The sequence below is a fragment of the Cynoglossus semilaevis genome, chromosome 18 (genome assembly GCF_000523025.1).
Source record: "Cynoglossus semilaevis isolate Cse_v1.0 chromosome 18, Cse_v1.0, whole genome shotgun sequence".
In the NCBI taxonomy this organism is placed as follows: domain Eukaryota; kingdom Metazoa; phylum Chordata; class Actinopteri; order Pleuronectiformes; family Cynoglossidae; genus Cynoglossus; species Cynoglossus semilaevis.
Window position 1 is genome coordinate 3,290,901 of NC_024324.1, and position 18,597 is coordinate 3,309,497.

At 40.8% G+C, this 18,597-nt stretch overlaps 1 protein-coding gene across 1 annotated transcript in view; it reads right to left on the reverse strand.

The window, feature by feature from the left end:
• The window catches only part of prdm1b (PR domain containing 1b, with ZNF domain), a 14,014-nt gene extending 1,380 nt beyond the window's left edge, over positions 1-12,634 (reverse strand). Inside the window, exons 1-7 of the mRNA XM_017040968.2 lie at positions 11,995-12,634; positions 11,317-11,577; positions 7,456-7,575; positions 5,939-6,179; positions 1,159-2,090; positions 872-1,000; positions 2-448 (exon numbers count right to left, since the gene is read on the reverse strand). Coding sequence (XP_016896457.1) covers positions 2-448; positions 872-1,000; positions 1,159-2,090; positions 5,939-6,179; positions 7,456-7,575; positions 11,317-11,490 — 2,043 coding nt within the window. The 5' untranslated portion in view covers positions 11,491-11,577; positions 11,995-12,634. The remainder of the gene's footprint in view (position 1; positions 449-871; positions 1,001-1,158; positions 2,091-5,938; positions 6,180-7,455; positions 7,576-11,316; positions 11,578-11,994) is intronic.
• Between the last annotated feature and the right edge of the window lie 5,963 nt (positions 12,635-18,597).

An 18,597-nucleotide genomic window follows, 5' to 3' on the forward strand; every position in this document is an offset into this window, starting at 1 on the left:
TTAAAGCCGCTGTGAGAGCTTTAAGTAACACCACGGCCTCCTTCTGATCCTCCTTCCCCTCGCCTTCTAAGGTATGAGCCAACCAACGCTCCACTGCTGCCGCCACCTGCTGGGTTGATGCCGTTTCTACAAGTGTGTCAGCCTCCTGGCTGGCGTCGAATCGCTCCACCATCTCTTTCATGGGCTCGTTGACAGCAGAGTTGGAGTTGGTCGGGCAGGTGCCGCTGCTTTGGTGGATGTGGAGGGAAAAGCGGTGGATAAAGGCCTGTGCGCAGACATGGCAGCGGAAGGGGCGTTCTCGGCAGCTGTTGAGGCGGCGGTGCAGTTTAAGATGGATGTATTGGGTGAATTTGGTGCTGCACAGCTTGCACTGGTAGGGTTTCTCTCCAGAGTGAAGGCGTTGGTGAGTCTTGAGGTTGCTGGTGCTGCTGAAGCGTTTGTGACACACCTGGAAAGAAAAGCTAAAGTTCAAGGCTACTTTAAAAACTTTTCACCTGAGCATGACTCATGAACACTCTGTGATTGTGTGTTGGATAATTCAGCAGTGTGATGTCACCAAGCTATTTACAGTTGGGTTTTGCCAATCCAGTTCTCCAGTACATTTACATAACAGGAGATTTATTCCAGTTTCAGTCAAAGTCCTGTTTTTGTCTTACAAAACCCTTCACACCCAAAGAGTCATTTTAACAGACAAAAGCTGTTTAATGACAAAGGGGGCAGTGGCTCAATGAAAGTCAGGTTCTGGATTAAACAAAAAGTGTCTGAGTCAGAAAGTATTTGCACCTTGTGTGCGTATGTCTGTTTCTGGTTTCAAGTCAACAACAAGTGTGACCTTTAAACAGCTGAACAGGAAAAATGGAAATAGATCTACCTGACATTCATGTGGCTTCTCGCCAGTGTGCACCAGGTGATGTTTCTGGAGGTGAGCCAGCTGAGTGAAACTCTTTTTACACACATCACACTGGAATGGTCGCTCACCACTGTGCACTCGCAGATGGACCTGCAATAGGAGGAAATTTTACATGAGTGTTGTTGTAAAAAGTGAGCTTTAAAGGTCAAGGGAATTGTTCCTCAGTCATAAAACCTATTTTTGACGGATATGTTTACATAGCAATAAAAATGAACGTATTATATAACTTATATCGCAGTTGTAGTTACCTTGAGATTAGACAGCTGTCCAAAGGTCTTCGAGCAGATGTTACATTCATACTTAATCTTTCCATTCTGCTTCTTCAGTGGGTAAGGGAGGGCTTTGTGGCCTGGTCCGTTCCTTGACGCAATTAGGCTGTTTTTGGTTCTAGTCAAGCTCAGGTTCATGGCCTCCTCGCAGCCAGATTGAGGCTGCTCAGGGGACAAATGCTGGCTGTTGGATTTAGGAACCGGAGAAAGCTCTGGTGTGGCTGGAGCTCCTCGTGGAGGCGACACATTGGGTGTCAGCTCTTTCAGGCCTCCATGAAGTGATGGGGGGTAAGGTAGGGACACGGGGACGAGATTCTGCGCGCCAATTGATGGGTACGGAAGTCCGTCTGTTCCCATGTAGCCGCCATATTGTGGCAACCCTCTTGAGGGCAGCATTTCGGGAAAAGGAGGGGAGTAGGACGGAAGCAGGTGTCTTGGATAGTGTGATGCATAGGGCTGAAGAATCTGGTAATGAGGGAGGATGGTTCTGGGGGCTGAGTGCTGGTAAATAGGGTAGGAGGACACCAGGCCCTCCCTGTGTCCATAGAGGCCGTGGAGATGGAGTGGCAAATTTCGGTTTGATGAGGAGATGACAGGGAGGCGCTCTGGTATATACGCGTGAGTCATAGCAAGACGTGGTTCTCTGTGTTTAGTCTGAGAGGAGTCAACGATTTCCGGCTCCTGTAGAGCTCCGTGCCATCTCGCTTCTTTTTCAACCTTTTTACTGAAGTCCACGATTTGCTCCTCAGGTGTGTCAGGAGGCGTGTCTCTCTCCAACATCTCCACGTCAATTTTCTCCTCCTCATCCTTCTCCTCCTTCACCTCCTCTTTTGTGCTTTCTTTGAGCCACATCCGCTGAGGTAGATTTTTGATGTACTCTGTTTCTTTTTCTTCATCAGCATAGAGGGGCTCTGCAGGAAAATGAAAAATCTTTAGTATCAACCACACACACACACACACAGTCATCCGCCTCCAGAGAAGCACTCCCTCTTATGGTAAATGATAGTAGTTTCAGTTTTGTAATGACACATGAATAATGAGAGTCGCTCTATATTAGTCAACCACTGTGAATGAGTGAATTACATGTGGGAGAAAGAGCCTGTGGTTAAGAGTGTGGGAGTCCATGTATCGAATCATGCCTGAGCTGCAGCGCAGCAACTTTTTAGTTTCGATACATGAAACCTTCAGTACTCGTGAGATGTTCTTTTTACCCATTGACCACAAGTTCATGTGAAACCTGTCTTCCTTTTTGTCTCTTTCCTTTCTTTCTCTTTTTGAAAAACCCTCTTGTGGCCTTCAAGTCCAGTAAAAACTGAGTCAACACCCAGAGGTTTCAGTTGTTCAATACCCCTGTTCAACCACAAGGGAGCTTCAACTCTAAATTTAATTAAAAGGTGGCCACAAAGGTAGAAAGAATAAATAACAAATGGGGAAATCTAAGAGCTTTAAGTCTGGGAAATTAAAAAAATATATATATATATATATATAAATATGGTGAGCTTAAAAAAATTACAAAACAAAGCAGCTAATGGCCATTTATTCAACAAAGCTTTTTTGTTTGAAGCAGAAAGAAGAAATGAAGAAAACAAAAAAGTAAAATGACTAAAGGTTAGCTTATAAAATAATAAATAAATGTGTTCAAAAAATAAGTACATTTTGCCAAAACATAAGAAGAATTTAAATAATAAATAAATGTGTTCAAAAAATTAAAGTTCAAAGAATTAAAAAAAAAGTTTAAATCAAAAGGGAGGTAACAATAAAATGAAATTAGATAAGAATAAGATTTAGAAAGAGATTAAGACTGAGGGAAAGATTTGTTAACAGTTTGACGTCATAAGATTTTTTTTTATCATGTAAAATCTATTTTAAACTGTTAGTAACTGCATCCAAAATCTGAGTCTGAGTCATTTTGCAGAAACTGGTTTGAGGCGTTACAGTAAGGATGATGAATTTAAAGCCCTGCCTCCATAAACTGAATTGAACTGATTTTCCATCCTAACATAATTATGCTGTGGGTCAGAACACCAGACCTGATGACAAACGCTGAGTACTCGGACAGTGACATAAAGGCAGGTAGATCTTTAAGCTGAAACTCAGGATGATGATACCTTGTCTCATTAGTCACCGTAGATCAGTGTCAACGTGCATCCAGTTGACGTGAATCACCAGACTTTGTGGCAGCAGAGAGTCATGCGGGGATGATGAGGATATGATTTCCCGGTCTTTAATAGCTGAGGACAACGTGACTCAGACAAGGACTTTGAATCCCTGTTTGACTGCGTAACCTTTACATTGTTGTCATCTTTCACTTCCCACTTTACGTTTGCCTTGCCCAAGCAGGTAAAAAATGTAACGACAGATGCCATGAAATCCAAATGTCTCTGATTTTAATCACTGAAACACATTATGACAAATCTAAAATCTGGCGCCTACAACAACTTTTATCATCATACCTTTGTCTCGTGTTGAGCTGAGAAATTTTTAACTTTTTAACCATAAAAACAAACTTCTTCTCATTCTCCAAATTGCCTCAGAGGGAAAATATCTGCAGATTTTTTTAATATATAAAGATCACCATTGTCTTACATCTCAACTTTCCAATCCTGGGAAAACCTTCTCTACATCTTCCCCAACAAAGCCTACCAATCTGCTGAATCCTACAACAATGTAGGATCTATGGAATAATCTCCTTGAAAACGCCCAAAATACAGACTTTTTTTTGTGTGTGTATTGTGAAAGATGACGGTAGGTTTTCCACCTGCTGTGGTTTGGCCTGTTCTTTTGCTGATAATACCGTCATTTCCTGGCAGTGATTTTTGTGCTTTGTGTTCCGTCAAAGCTGAGATCTGAGTCTGTGAGATCTTTTGATTTGTGAGTGTGTTTGAAGAGGAGACACGGAACAAAGGAGTGTTCTTCCCCCACATCAAGAAAGAAGATACCAGTGTTTTCACACTCAGCATGGTTAGTGGTGGTTGTACAGTAAATCTGTGCAGCTGTTCTACTTTTAACTATTCCCCATACATATGATTTGTTTTGCGGTCTAATCAAACAGGTCAGCGTAAAATGATCAAAAAACTCCTGAAATGAGTTCCTAGAACCACTAACAAGACTGAGTTCAGTATAATTATACAGTATTCAGTAAGTGGAAAGAGATGATTTAATCAAATCAGACAAATTTTGAGATTTACCATAAGGTTGTAGTCCATGTGTGGACAAGTGAAGAGAGGAAAAGAACACGGTGGTCCCTGTAAAGATCTTAAAGATCTTTGGTAAAAATGCCAGGAGTTAACAGGAGACCAGAATCAGTAGCTGAAAATGAAACTCCAAACTACTGAAGTCCGTTAAGTGGCAGAAGAAAACAAAACAGACTAATTTTGAATGTTCTGATTGGTAGGTAAATAACATAACCTCTGTGAACAAAGCTGCTTATTTCAGAAATACTCCTTGAAAAGTGTGACTTTTTTGTATGAAACTCTTTGTGAATACTCAGGAAGGCGCCCACTCACCATGTTTGACGTCCTCCTGTTGCCTGCAGAGTCTCTGGGCAAACTCCGGGCTGTACCACACCAGCAGCTCTTGTTTGGTCTCCACCGGTCTGACTGTGTAGAAGTAGATGTCCCGGCCATTCTGGCACGCCACCATGTTCTGCTCCGACGTGGAACGGGCCGGGTTCACGTACCGCATCCAGTTGCTCTTCTGGACGTTGTAGCCATCAATGAAGTGATGAAGCTGACCACCACTGTAGATCTGGGTAGGAATAAAACACATTTCCATCATAATTAGTGACATTTGAGAGTATAAATTAATTGTGCTCATTCATTTTATTTAATATTTGCCCGCTTTCACAAGAATTAAGATTTTGATCCGTAATTCACCTCAGCCATGTATACTGAAACGCGCAGTATAATCTGTCCTTGCTCTGCGTTCTACTGCTCAACTCTGTGTCATCAAAGTTCAACCCTTGAATGTTTTTTGTGTGTGTATTGTGAAAGATGACGGTAGGTTTTCCACCTGCTGTGGTTTGGCCTGTTCTTTTGCTGATAATACCGTCATTTCCTGGCAGTGATTTTTGTGCTTTGTGTTCCGTCAAAGCTGAGATCTGAGTCTGTGAGATCTTTTGATTTGTGAGTGTGTTTGAAGAGGAGACACGGAACAAAGGAGTGTTCTTCCCCCACATCAAGAAAGAAGATACCAGTGTTTTCACACTCAGCATGGTTAGTGGTGGTTGTACAGTAAATCTGTGCAGCTGTTCTACTTTTAACTATTCCCCATACATATGATTTGTTTTGCGGTCTAATCAAACAGGTCAGCGTAAAATGATCAAAAAACTCCTGAAATGAGTTCCTAGAACCACTAACAAGACTGAGTTCAGTATAATTATACAGTATTCAGTAAGTGGAAAGAGATGATTTAATCAAATCAGACAAATTTTGAGATTTACCATAAGGTTGTAGTCCATGTGTGGACAAGTGAAGAGAGGAAAAGAACACGGTGGTCCCTGTAAAGATCTTAAAGATCTTTGGTAAAAATGCCAGGAGTTAACAGGAGACCAGAATCAGTCGCTGAAAATGAAACTCCAAACTACTGAAGTCCGTTAAGTGGCAGAAGAAAACAAAACAGACTAATTTTGAATGTTCTGATTGGTAGGTAAATAACATAACCTCTGTGAACAAAGCTGCTTATTTCAGAAATACTCCTTGAAAAGTGTGACTTTTTTGTATGAAACTCTTTGTGAATACTCAGGAAGGCGCCCACTCACCATGTTTGACGTCCTCCTGTTGCCTGCAGAGTCTCTGGGCAAACTCCGGGCTGTACCACACCAGCAGCTCTTGTTTGGTCTCCACCGGTCTGACTGTGTAGAAGTAGATGTCCCGGCCATTCTGGCACGCCACCATGTTCTGCTCCGACGTGGAACGGGCCGGGTTCACGTACCGCATCCAGTTGCTCTTCTGGACGTTGTAGCCATCAATGAAGTGATGAAGCTGACCACCACTGTAGATCTGGGTAGGAATAAAACACATTTCCATCATAATTAGTGACATTTGAGAGTATAAATTAATTGTGCTCATTCATTTTATTTAATATTTGCCCGCTTTCACAAGAATTAAGATTTTGATCCGTAATTCACCTCAGCCATGTATACTGAAACGCGCAGTATAATCTGTCCTTGCTCTGCGTTCTACTGCTCAACTCTGTGTCATCAAAGTTCAACCCTTGAATGTTGGTGTGTCTCTGCGTCTGTGCGTGTGTGTTGGTGTTTATGTGCGACAGCGAGGAGGCGTGGAGGTAGACACGCCCACGTAACCACAGTCTTTGCCTTTCTCACCCTCCCTGTGTTTTTTTTTTGTTTTTTTTACTCTCATTTTCTCTCTCTATGCTTTTTACAAATCCTGTCATGCTGCTGACAATGTCACTCCAAAAAAGGACCTACCTCGTACTGTTGAGTGTTAAAAAAAGGAAAGCAAAGAAAAAGGATTTTAATCATTAAAAGTCTGATTCATAGTTTATGGCAGACGACCAAGTTCCTGCACGACTGCCAGTTTTTTTTGTGTGTCACAAGTTTGATAATAAGTTTGAAGATAATCCCTCCCGGGGAATGACTTGACTTTCGCTATTGCAGCAGAAACAAAGCCTTACCGCAGGTTTACAGGAAAGTAAACCCAGAAGTGGGGGGATGTTGGGGGGGGGAGGTGGAATTAACATCAGGGAATTGACTCAGCGAAAATCAAAAGTAAAAAAAAAAAAAAAAAAAAGATGGGGGGGGGAAAGGGAAACAAATAATAAATAAATTATTAATAAAGGCCAGGAAGGCTGAGTGTGTGTTGAACAATAGTCCTTTTTCCTGTTTGCCAGTAAACTACACACACACACTCTGACGAATGTGATAGCGAATCCATTGTTACGCTGCTCCCAGTATGTTAGCAACTTCCTCTAAAATTTTCAGCAAAACCACTAAATGCGTTTGTGTTTCCTCACTGACGCAGGGACAATGTGAAACTTCTGCAGCTGAGCAACCAGTGTGATTTTCCTTTAAATAAATATAAGAATCACTTTCGGCTTGTCCCTCTGTCGGGGGGTTGGGGGTGGAGGAGAGTCTGCATTGTTAGGTTTTAAACCGGATGCCCTTCCTGACACAATTTAACTTGATCTTGTGTTAACAACTCATGCCTGTGAATCACTCTGACACACATTTACTTTTCCCTTTAAATTAAATAAACAGGAAAATGGAAGGAAATGACACCACAAAAGTGAAGCTGGGTGAATGTTCTTCCTTACCCTCCAAAAGTATTTCCTGTTGGCCTGTTTGGGAACGTTGTCTTTGGTGTAGATGTCTCCTTGTAGGGGGCCGAAGCGTGTTCCCTGAGGGATGTACTCTTTGCTAAACACACCTGTTACCTGCAAAACAGGTTAAAAAAAGGCAATGTATTAAAATGTTATTTACTTATTTTTTTTATTTGGCTAAAAAGACTAAATTTAGAATTACTCATACGTTTGCTAAATGCTAACACAGAAAAACGTATGTAAATCACTGGCAAAACAACTCAGATCTTGGCACTAAAAGCCCGAGAGCCCGTCTTTGGCGACACCTATTCCTATGTTCGGCCATTCTTTAAGTCCAACACCTTGTTGGCTTCAGCTGGGCATGTTGACCCAGTCATAACCCCACTAAGGTGACCCACATTCTATACTAATGACTTAACACTAATAAACGGAATTACACTTTCTCCTGCTTACTCTGCTGATCTCTGACCTACTGTCCTGATTATACAGTAAACACACACACACACACGTAGGGTATTTTGTATCGGCCATTTAGCTAACATAGGGGTTTGACTCTAATGTTTTCACACACACACAGTTTCCACATCTTTGGCACAACACAGCCCCGCGTTCCAGAGAACTTTGTCGTTACGCCTGTAATTCTCGAACATTTCCGTATATCAACTGGGTAGAATTACAGTTATTTCTAGGTTTGGTTTTATACCCACTCTGAAATAACATCTCCTGCTATGCTACGCAACTATTTTTCAAAAGAAAGTGTAAACTTGAGGGTGTGTGTGTGTGTGTGAGTGTGTGTGCGTGTGGAGTGTCTTGGGCAGTCACCCGGTGTCACTGAGGTGGATATTCAGGATGAGATGATCAACCAGTGTGACAGGGTCATTGTTTTTCTTCACTGTTGTATGACTAACGAACGGCTGCCGCCGTTGCTGTTGCTGCTACTTTAACCGCTCCATCCGGCCAGGTTGGATGAAGAGAGGGGGTCAGGGCTTTGCACACTCCCACATTTTTCCTCCAACCTCATGGAACATGTCCGTGCTTTTCCACTCATTGGCAGTTTTGTAAAACTAAGCCTAATTTTGTTCTTCTTGCCTAATTCAGCCCAATTTTTGTAGTCATCTGGAACAGCAGTTCAGTATGCAATATCACTGATCGCCAGCAGGGCTTTACGGCAAAAGCTAGCATGTTTTAAAATGATTTAGGAGCTCTTTTTTTTTTAGAAATGTTTGGTCACAATTTCAATTTTAAGCTGTTTTTAGAATTGTAGTTTCACATGCAATACAGCTTACTGCCAGCAAGGGTTTTTATCCCAAAACCCAGCTCCTGCAACTGACTGCCTATAAAAGAGTTATACCCTTTTTGAAAAATATTCGTAAAAATGGCCACCAGATATTACAGTTATTGTAGCGAGAGCCGCAGTACCACTTCTGACCAACAGATGCTGTATCTCTTTTTTTCCTTGATTCATAAACATCAGGTTTCAACACCAGCATTTTAAATGTGAAGTGTAAGTTTGGGCACGTTTTGAACTTGTTCAATTATCAGTTTCCATGTTGCCCTCGAGTCGAATAATGTGGTTTTCATGTCGGCCTTACATGGAAACGACACATGACGTGGTCGAAAATACAGTTGGCAGTCAACATAGTTGTGGAGTAAATGAATCATCCTGGTTTTACTCAAATATTCTGTACCACCCACATCACAGCTTTGACCCCTCCTCTATATAACAAGCCTTGGTTATACGTTAGCACCCCTCCATCTGCCACGTGCCCCCGAAACCCCCCAAAATATATTTTGTTATCTTTTCAACTACACTTCAGTTACGTCTTACTGAATTTCTTGTTGTATATATTAGGCTATTCAGTGACTCCCAGGTATCTTAATTATCCTAATTTATTTTTTTGTTAAATTCAGTTGTAAAATTGTGTTAGCTGCTATTTTAACACTGCATGTCTTTGTCTCTGTTGACTAAGTTGTAGCTGTGTTGCAGTTGTTTTTGATAACCTAATATTATAGTCTAATATTTACCTTTTTATAAATTGACATTTATTGTCTTTTGTCTATATTGGCTAATATTGAGTCACTTTTAGCTACACATGTCAGCTTGATAATGTATGGTTGTGTTTAATGCCCATTCTGGAGCATATGAAAATTCCCGTCACTCCTGACTCTACTGCTGACACATCATGCTCAGGTGACTTCCAGACTCTAACTATTCTACAACATTCACACAGTACCAGCCGCTGTGTTTGAGGGGGGAAAACGTTCCTAGTATGAATAGCTATCAAGTCAAGAAGGAAGATTCACATGACGCTGTATCTTCAGGAAGGGAAATCCTCCAATGGCCAATTTACTGGCAAACCTGTGAGTGTGTGCTGTCAGGTTTCATTTTCCTACTGCTGATTTTGGACCTTCTGACCTTTAACAGGACAAAATTCCAAACACCAGACAGCCTCAGTATCTGCCTATAGACAAAAGTGTCTGTTAGGTTTTTGTACAACATTGTGGCTGGTAATCAGACACGTGTGAGCGGCTGAAAAACGCCCAGGTTGTAGATACCATAAATGTCATACTTTGCTTATCGTGCATCAGTAAAAGGCTGCACGAGAGTGAAGGAAGAAAGAAAAAAAAAAAGAGAGTGTGAAAACTAAAGAGGAAGGACGACAACAGAGCAGTGTTGCAGGGGAGAAAGAGGAAGAGAACGATGCAGGGTTGACCACAGACGTCAGCAATGAAGAAGTGTCAAAAATTCAAGAAACTCTTATGTCACCGTAGGCATATGTCATGTTGAGGCATGAAAGAGATCCTTAACAGTCAGTGACATGTCCATGCTTATTTTTATTGCTCTGGAAGCCAAACAGCTGACTGACTGAGGGAGTTACTGATGCAGGAATATCTGCTTATGCTCTAAATGATCTGAGTGGAAAAGGGCGTAGGAGGTAAAGGGCAAAGTTAAATGAGGTGTGCATGAAACAAATAGACATAGGTGAAGTCATGATGCAATTAGATCACCCAGAAGATGCCGAGAACTAGCTACACACCATAGAATTATATGATTTGTCCCGAAAGAGACAATGACAGAGGGAATGGAGAGTGATTTGACACAAAGAACACCGTCCCCACTGTGAAACACATGAGGATTTAAAAGCTCCACTAATTCTAAATTACAAATGTCTTTTTTTTTTTGCCTCTCTCCATTCCTCCACGGTCTCAATAACGGAGATTGTACAAAGAGTTTTCTCCTCCCACGGTCTCAATAACGGAGATTGTACACAGAGTTTTCTCCAGGTGGTCAATGTGATTGTTTTTAATGCCCTGTGCAAATCCCAGACCTAAAGCCAGTAGAAAAGCTATGGATAGAAATGAAGGAGGGATCCATGGTGAAAGATTATTAATATGAGTTTAAATATGCCAAGAAAGAATGAGCTGTAATTTTCTGTTCTTCAAAATTATTTATATTGACTTATATTTAGTGTCAGCGAGGCGAACCATGGTGACTGTAGTGTTTTTGGGGGGATTTTTTGTTTGTTTCTTCTTCATATAAAGTAGGTTGTTGTGGTTTCCCAAAAAATAAAGCTAGTATGTTCTGGAATTAACTTAGATGTAAAAAAAATTTTAAAAAGTCTCTTATGGGGCAAAAAATTTTGGTAAGACCCCAAACTGTACTTTGCCTCATCTACCCTGTGCACATGTGGCTCAGTGTGTGAAGATCTTATCAGTCAGCAGATCTTTTGTTCCCCTTAACCCCGTACAGATGGTCCCAACAGAAAATCATGCAACGTAAAACTGTTGGATATTTTCTTGGAGAAATACTCTCCACAAATGGTGTATATATTGTAGGAAATCAATAAGTCTTACTTCATTATCTTTGTTGTATTCAAACGTGAGGTTACGAGGTATGGACGTCATAGCTTTGGGCAGGCTGAACACAGGGTCCGACACCTGGTCCGGTACTATGTAGGTGCAGTTGAGGGCGAAGTCCAACTCCCTCCACCTGCTCATGTCTCCTGGTGCGGGAATATCCAGCTTCATCTCAACAATACAGCTGATGTTTGTTTTTTTAACTCAAGGCGTTCAATTTGGTCTGAGTTTGGTCTCTGGAAGTTTAAAGCTCAAGACCTGAAGAGGGAGAGAAGATGGAAAAAAAACCCTAGTATTTTAGTTAAATATAGATTCACCAAAAACCAAAAATACAACATAACTTAACCTTTTGCACCTTGGCGTTGTTGCCTGAAAATATGTGATGTTACCTGTTGGCAAAAAATCACGAGCCAAATAGACACTCCTATTCATGATGAGCCAAATTTCATTGGCTTGGCCTTTATCCCATTGTTGGCAACAAAAATGTCTGTGAAATTTATATATATATATATATAATGAAACTCTACCGTACTCTCAGGTGATCATTTAATTGAAAACATATTTTGGACAAAATAATTTAATCTAGTTCCCAATTGGCCAGATTTAACTCAAGACGAAAAAGTCAGTTGTGTTTGTCAATAACATAGTAAAAAAAAAAAAAAAGCTCAGACTTACTTTCACACATTCATCCAAACTCTGTATCTTCATTTCTTTGGTTATGGCGTCTCTTAAATGTTCTTGTTTTCATCTTCTCCTTCCTCTCCTGGTGGTTTCTTCTTCTTCTCTCTTAGATCCACTCTGGTCGCCGCCACTCAGAGAAACTCGTGAGATTACAGATTGCACCAAGCTTTTTTAGCTCAAGCCCCTGACAAATCACAGCCCGGGTCCAGTCTGACACACAAAACCGGCTTGGGTGACAACAACACGAGTGACGTTGTGCACTTGACCAGCCTGCGCTGTTGTTGTGGTGGTTATTATAGTCCGCGCACGCGTCCGCGCACACACAAAGGAGACGTGTTAATGAGTGAATAAAGGAGGCAGCAGATGGTCCGACCTGATGCCACTGAAAAACACACTCACAGACTTTTGCTTGGTTTGGCACTTAATGAGCAATCTGCTGCCACTGTATCTCCTTGACCTACATCCCAATGTGGAACATCTCCAGCTATAAAGAACCTCAAAACACACACACACACACACAGAGCAACGGTACAATTGATCCGATCACATTTATTGGTCATTGGTCAACAGGCTGGAGGCCCATCATGGTACGAAGATGTGTTTATTCAATCTAAAAGTTAAACTTTAGCATCTTGTCATCAGGACAATGAAATAAATGAATGAATTCGGCCTTACCGTATCTTTAGAAAAAAAAAAGATTTCTGAATTATATTTCTGAAATTTGTATTTTTGGCTAACCTTTTGCTATTAGCTTAACGATGTAATCTGTGAGCTATCATGCAAATTTAGGTAATTTTCATATTAACGATGTAATCTGTGAGCTATCATGTATTTATTTTAGGTAATTTTCATGTATTATATTTTGGCTAATTTTAATTATATTTTAATTATATTTCTAGCTAACATTTAGATTATACTTCTGGCCTTATATTTTTTGACGGGGTTCATTTTTTCTCTCCTAATATTGGCTTGACTTTCTAACGACACGTAGCCTATTTTAGATTTACAGGTTGTGCTTGGCTAATGTGTCGCTAACAGCATGCTGGGTGTTACGTGATGAGAGATGCTCAACCTGTGCTAATTGTACTCCCACGTAGAGATTGTACAGATGTAGGGCAGGTCATCTGGACCTGTCTGGTTTCTGTTCCACTTACTTTCTCTCCCTGACTCCCCCCCTCCCTCACCCCTCAACACACACACACACACACATTCAGTCACACAAAGATTAAGATCACCTGGTTACCTGGCAGTCGCCAGAAATATAGACAGGGAAGGTGAGAGCAGGTGGAGCACCAAATGGAGAGTAAAAAAAAAATTCCAGTAAAATAAAACTTTACAACTTTTTGTTTTGTTTTCTACATAAAATTTTTCAGGACATTCTCTAAAATAACGCATCTGTATCCAGGTCATCACCATGTTTTAGCTGGTATGGTGTTAGTTTTTGTTATTGTTTTTTAATACCAAAAAGACTGTATTACACATTTGGTCGATGGTTTCATCAAACCATAACATATTTTAATAGTTGGAAGTCATTTCAGAAGTACACCAACTGTAGCTACCCTATAATAACTCTTTAATGTCTCCATCATCTGCTCCACTGTGGTCTGGCTTCACCGTTTGCCTCTACCATGACTGTCAAAGCAAATGTTAGCTCTGGTGATGTTCAATACATCTATTTCCTTAAAGTCCCAGTCTTATCATTAATGCTTCCTGTCATTGACATCAGGTAAATGAAGCTAGATTACATGTGAAGAAGGAGAGGGGGGGGGAGCAGGGATTTGGGTTCTCTAAATGACCCCGTGTCCTGCTGGGCTAATTTCTCTAATTTGCAGACAGTCTGAACTCGGGCTCAAGGCTGAGAGTCTGGAGACTCAGCGCTCTGGGATTTCTATTTGTGCCATTTCTGGCACATTAGGTATCTGGTCCAGACAGAAAAGTCACTCCTGGATCAGTTGACACTGGGCTTTAGCAGTAAAAGCAGTGGAGGAGAGATGTGGTGGAGGAGAGTGGAGGGAAGATCAGGTTGACTTGACTGAAAGTTCACTCCTCATTTTCGTTTTCACCTGTGACAACAAACCCACACACAGCTGATTACAGTGATACTGCATGAACCAACACACATTACGTGCAGTGAGAAAGCAGTGACTCAGAAGTAATGGAAACTGTTTAATGATTACGTTTGGACAAATGTTTCTGATCCTCAAAGCTGACTCCAAAAATTCTCGTGTTTTACCCACAGCAGCCACTGACTTGACTGGACCGACTTCCCGTCACACATGTTCCCCAAAACACGGGTTGAACCAAGTAGAGGAATAACTAATGTTACAGATGAATATTTCAGGGACATTTTTACCCAATATTGTGCTTGACCTTTAACATACACGTGGCTTTTTCTGGAATTTCTTCTCTATTTTTTTCACAGTAAGCCACAGTATTTTGGCTTTGTTTAACAAAAGTTCTAGCTAATGTTAAGTTGTTTATTTTTAATCTTGAAATATCTATTTACTTTATTAATTCCTCCTATTCAGCTAGCATTAGCTCCTGGGCTGGCTAACTAATTGGTCTATTTGTACATTACTTTACTACATTGCTAATTTGGTATATTTGGTCTCTTCTATGGGCTTCTATTATGTTTTGTATTAAAATATCAAATTCAAAATATTTTAAAATATTTATTTTAAAATTTATATTCTCTATATGCGTGAAGGACGAAACTTCTTAGCCAACCAACATCTAGCTCTCAAATGTGCTGTATGACGTGTGTGTGTGTGTGTGTGTGTGCAGAGGGTGTGCTATAGGTAAACGGTTGCTCAGCTGTAACACAGTAGCACCTCCCCTCCAGCACTGGAGGAAGCGGTGATACGTGGCAGACCAAATTTGTTCAGCTGGATCCGTTTGTTTACAGTGAACTCCTGAGATATTTATGGCTTGCGCAATAGTGGAATCTTGCGTAGCCTGAGCTGTCACATACAATCACATACGGTTGAAGGTCAAGTCAAGAGTGACTGTGTTCTGCCAGTCATTAGCAGAGTCACACAGGGAAATTTTTACATGCCTGGCAGCAGTGTTGTTTAGTTTTAGTTTTGAAATCGTCTGACAGTGAAACCATGGCTCATGTCCAAAAAAACCAACTACCTGTTCAGCAAGTGGATTATTTTACTCGCCTCATTCATCTCTGACATTCAGAGGTAAATCAAGATACAGTAACAAAGACAAAGTTACCTAACAGCACTATTTCTTCCTTGGAAAAGAAGGAGATAAAAGTGTCTTTGTCTAGATTGTGTGCTCTTATCATTACTAATACTTATAAGATTGCGAAACAATCTTTCTCTGTATAGATTATTATTATGTTTATTACACAAACGCCTCGTGTGTAGTGGTTTAGCAAAGTCTAGTGAAGTAGTGATTTCCTCTTTTCACTTTGGCCTAAACGCTATTAGCTTGTAGCCCAGGTTTTAGCAAGATAAATAAGTTTTGCATGGTACATTTATTTAAATATTAAACATAAAATGTTGAAGTGGTTAGAGACCTAACAGATTAAGTTGAATGAAGATCAAATTTGGAGTTTAAGTGTGTAAATGCTAAACTTCACAAACTTTACTTTACATTATATATCCCATTCTAAACTCAAACTCTGAAAACCTTGTGATCACTTGACAACAAACTGTCGTGTGTGCAGGATGCAGTACTTGGCTGAAGATCAGAGTCTTCACATGAATTAGCAGAGGCTTTAGGTGACAGAGACTGAGAACCAGTGGGACCAGTCTTCTATGGAAAACAGAGAAAGTTCCGCCGAACTTTCCACCTAAGTTGCGCTTGCCAACAGTTTGCGGATATGGCCAATTTCTAGAAATGATACAGCTCTGCAGGCTAAAAAAAATGCTGGATTCTAGAAATGATACAGCTCTGCAGGCTTCTGCCTGATGCGGACAAAGTTGCTGCAGGACTAAAAAGGCTAAAATGCAAATGTGGCCCAAATATCTTTCAAAGAATGAAGCTTGATGCACATCAAATCTGAGGTTAGTGCATGAGAATGTGTCAGGGCAGTTCACAAATGTGGGCCAAATAACATAATGTAATGGGTATCATCCTGTTCTGGGCCACAGCATTTTCTTAATTGCATCTCACTCAAATTCGACATCAATCATAATGTGTGTGTGGCCCACTTTTGGAAATACTGTTGCTCTACATGATTAATTACAGCTGTTTTTCATATCTGGCCTAAATATCTTTAACGTTATTGGGCCTGATGTTTATCCAAACTGTGGTTTGTATGCCATAGGTAGAACGCTTCGATTTCTGTAATTCCAACTGATGTGGGCCAATACATGTGTCACGTAATAGACAATAGCCCAGATCTAGGCCACATCAGGTCTCTAAACATTAGTCTGTTGTAATAAATCTACTTTTTGATATTTTCCCAAAACAACCAATTGAGTTAACGTCAAATAGGTTATCATCCAATCACTGTGATAGCCCAAAATTAGCTAAAATGCTAGCTTGAAGCCAGCCTATGAACAGACACGCTAAACTGCTAAACATGAGCTGGGTTAGCTGTGACCCAAAAGTGTGAGAAAATAACTAAAAAATAGCCAAAAACACTGGACAACAAAACAAAGAATCCTCTGGAAAACAACAGTGATGACGAGCAATAATCTGGCATATTTAAGGTTCAGATCAGAGGGGATAATCCTCACAGATCTAAGAGGAAAATCAAGCTGCACCGCTGGACTTGGTAAACATCAAACCCAACCAGAAAGGAGCGTTTCATTGAGCACGTCCTACAGGCCGATGACAACAACTACAGCAGCAAAACAGCAGGGAAATAATCCTCTTTTTCTCTGGGCCTAAAGACCTGCTGCTCTGCTGTTTTTTGTTTACGACAGCGCAGCTGGTAAAAGCACAGGTTTCCCGCAATAGCATTAAAATGAAAGGAGACGTGCTAGTGAGATTGTGATCTCACTTTGATTTGATCTGCAGGTGTGGTGTGTTCTTAGCTCCAGAGAATAAAGCCTTCAGATCTCTGAAGGTCGGACAAAAACAAAAGTGAACGGCACATTTCTTTCCACCGTTCTTTTCTTTTCTTCTTTCTTTTAACTTTTTCCCTGACGTGCAAGATGTTAGTGTCACAAACAACATCTTTATCACGACATAACTCCACGACAATAACTGTTTCATCAGTGGGTTTCTTTTTCAAGCACTGTGTTATTTAATCTTTGGTTGTTTGTTTGTTTTGCTATATTTAAGGCTAACATTTCATTTTCTTTATCATTTTTAAATGCTTTCTTGTTCACACAAACACACAGGCTCATCGTTCTTTCTTTGTGGCCGGCAGCACCAGTAGAGGTGTGAAAATGACTCTGGTGATTTTGATCTGTTTTTTGACGTCCAGCAAAAAAGTGTGAACTCTCACTTAATCTTCCTCTTGTGAAGCTAGACACGCAAGTGGGCTACCGCAGGTCTAATTTCTATCACGCAAACTAGAATGTGGACAAACTTCAGTTTGAAATCTGTATTAATTATTATTATTGACATTTTAAAGTTAGTTCCTAATGATAACTGTTTTTCCTTAAAAGAGAAACCACAAACATGGACCTGACCTCAACTTCACGCAAATTAGGGAATGAAGAAAGATGCCATTAAATGTGTTAGTGTTTTTAAAGTGCTATTTTATCTGTAATTAATATATTTAATTTACTAAACTACACATGTACGTGCTTTTTGAAAATATAATTTGTATCTTTTTTTATTTAGACTCAGAGTACGTGATTGGCTATTTGGAGATTTAAAGGTGTTATGATGGTGAGAATGAACATAAGGGGGTTGGCACGCTTCTAGCTTATGGTCAACAGTTGGACCCTGGACCACTACTTTGTACCCCACCCCCCCACCACCACCCCCACTCCACATTATCCCAATCTTAGAGAACACCAGATAAAGAGGTGAAGACTTTACGCCAGACAGAGACAGGGATTTCAGCAGCAAATCCAGCAGATCAATAAAAATGTCTGCTAATTAAAGTGAAAAGGGAGGGGCAGTGGGACGAGGGTGAGGCAGAGAGATAGAGACGGAGAGAGGGGGAGAGAGAGCGAGAGAGGAACAGAAATAATAAAAGCACATAAAAGCACTGCTGCAGACTGTGCTGATTCAGAAGTCCAGACAGATCAGGAAAATCCCCCAACAGGTTTGTCTGACGAAATCAGGTGATGAGCACGACTGTAGGTGGCGCCCCACCTTCTACCTGTAGGTTAATCCAATCTTGCCCTGCCAGGAATCAGGTCTCACTCACTCCTTCTCCCTCCCATCACTCTCTTCCTTGGGCAACCTCCTCTTTACTACAGTTTCTCTGACCCCAATCCTCCTCCTCCTCCTCCTCCTTTTCCCTCCTCCCTCCCTCTCTCCTCTGCACCATCACCACTTTGACCTAAATCTCTGCATTTAATCTTCGACTTGGTCTTCTCCCGGGCTGGATAATAACAATAAACTCCCTAATTGTCTTAATCTCACTGGTCTTTTATTGTCCTGAAGGCCCGAGGCGTAGGACAGAACAAAAACAACAACCACAAATCAATACTTGGCATCATTTCACAGCCACCA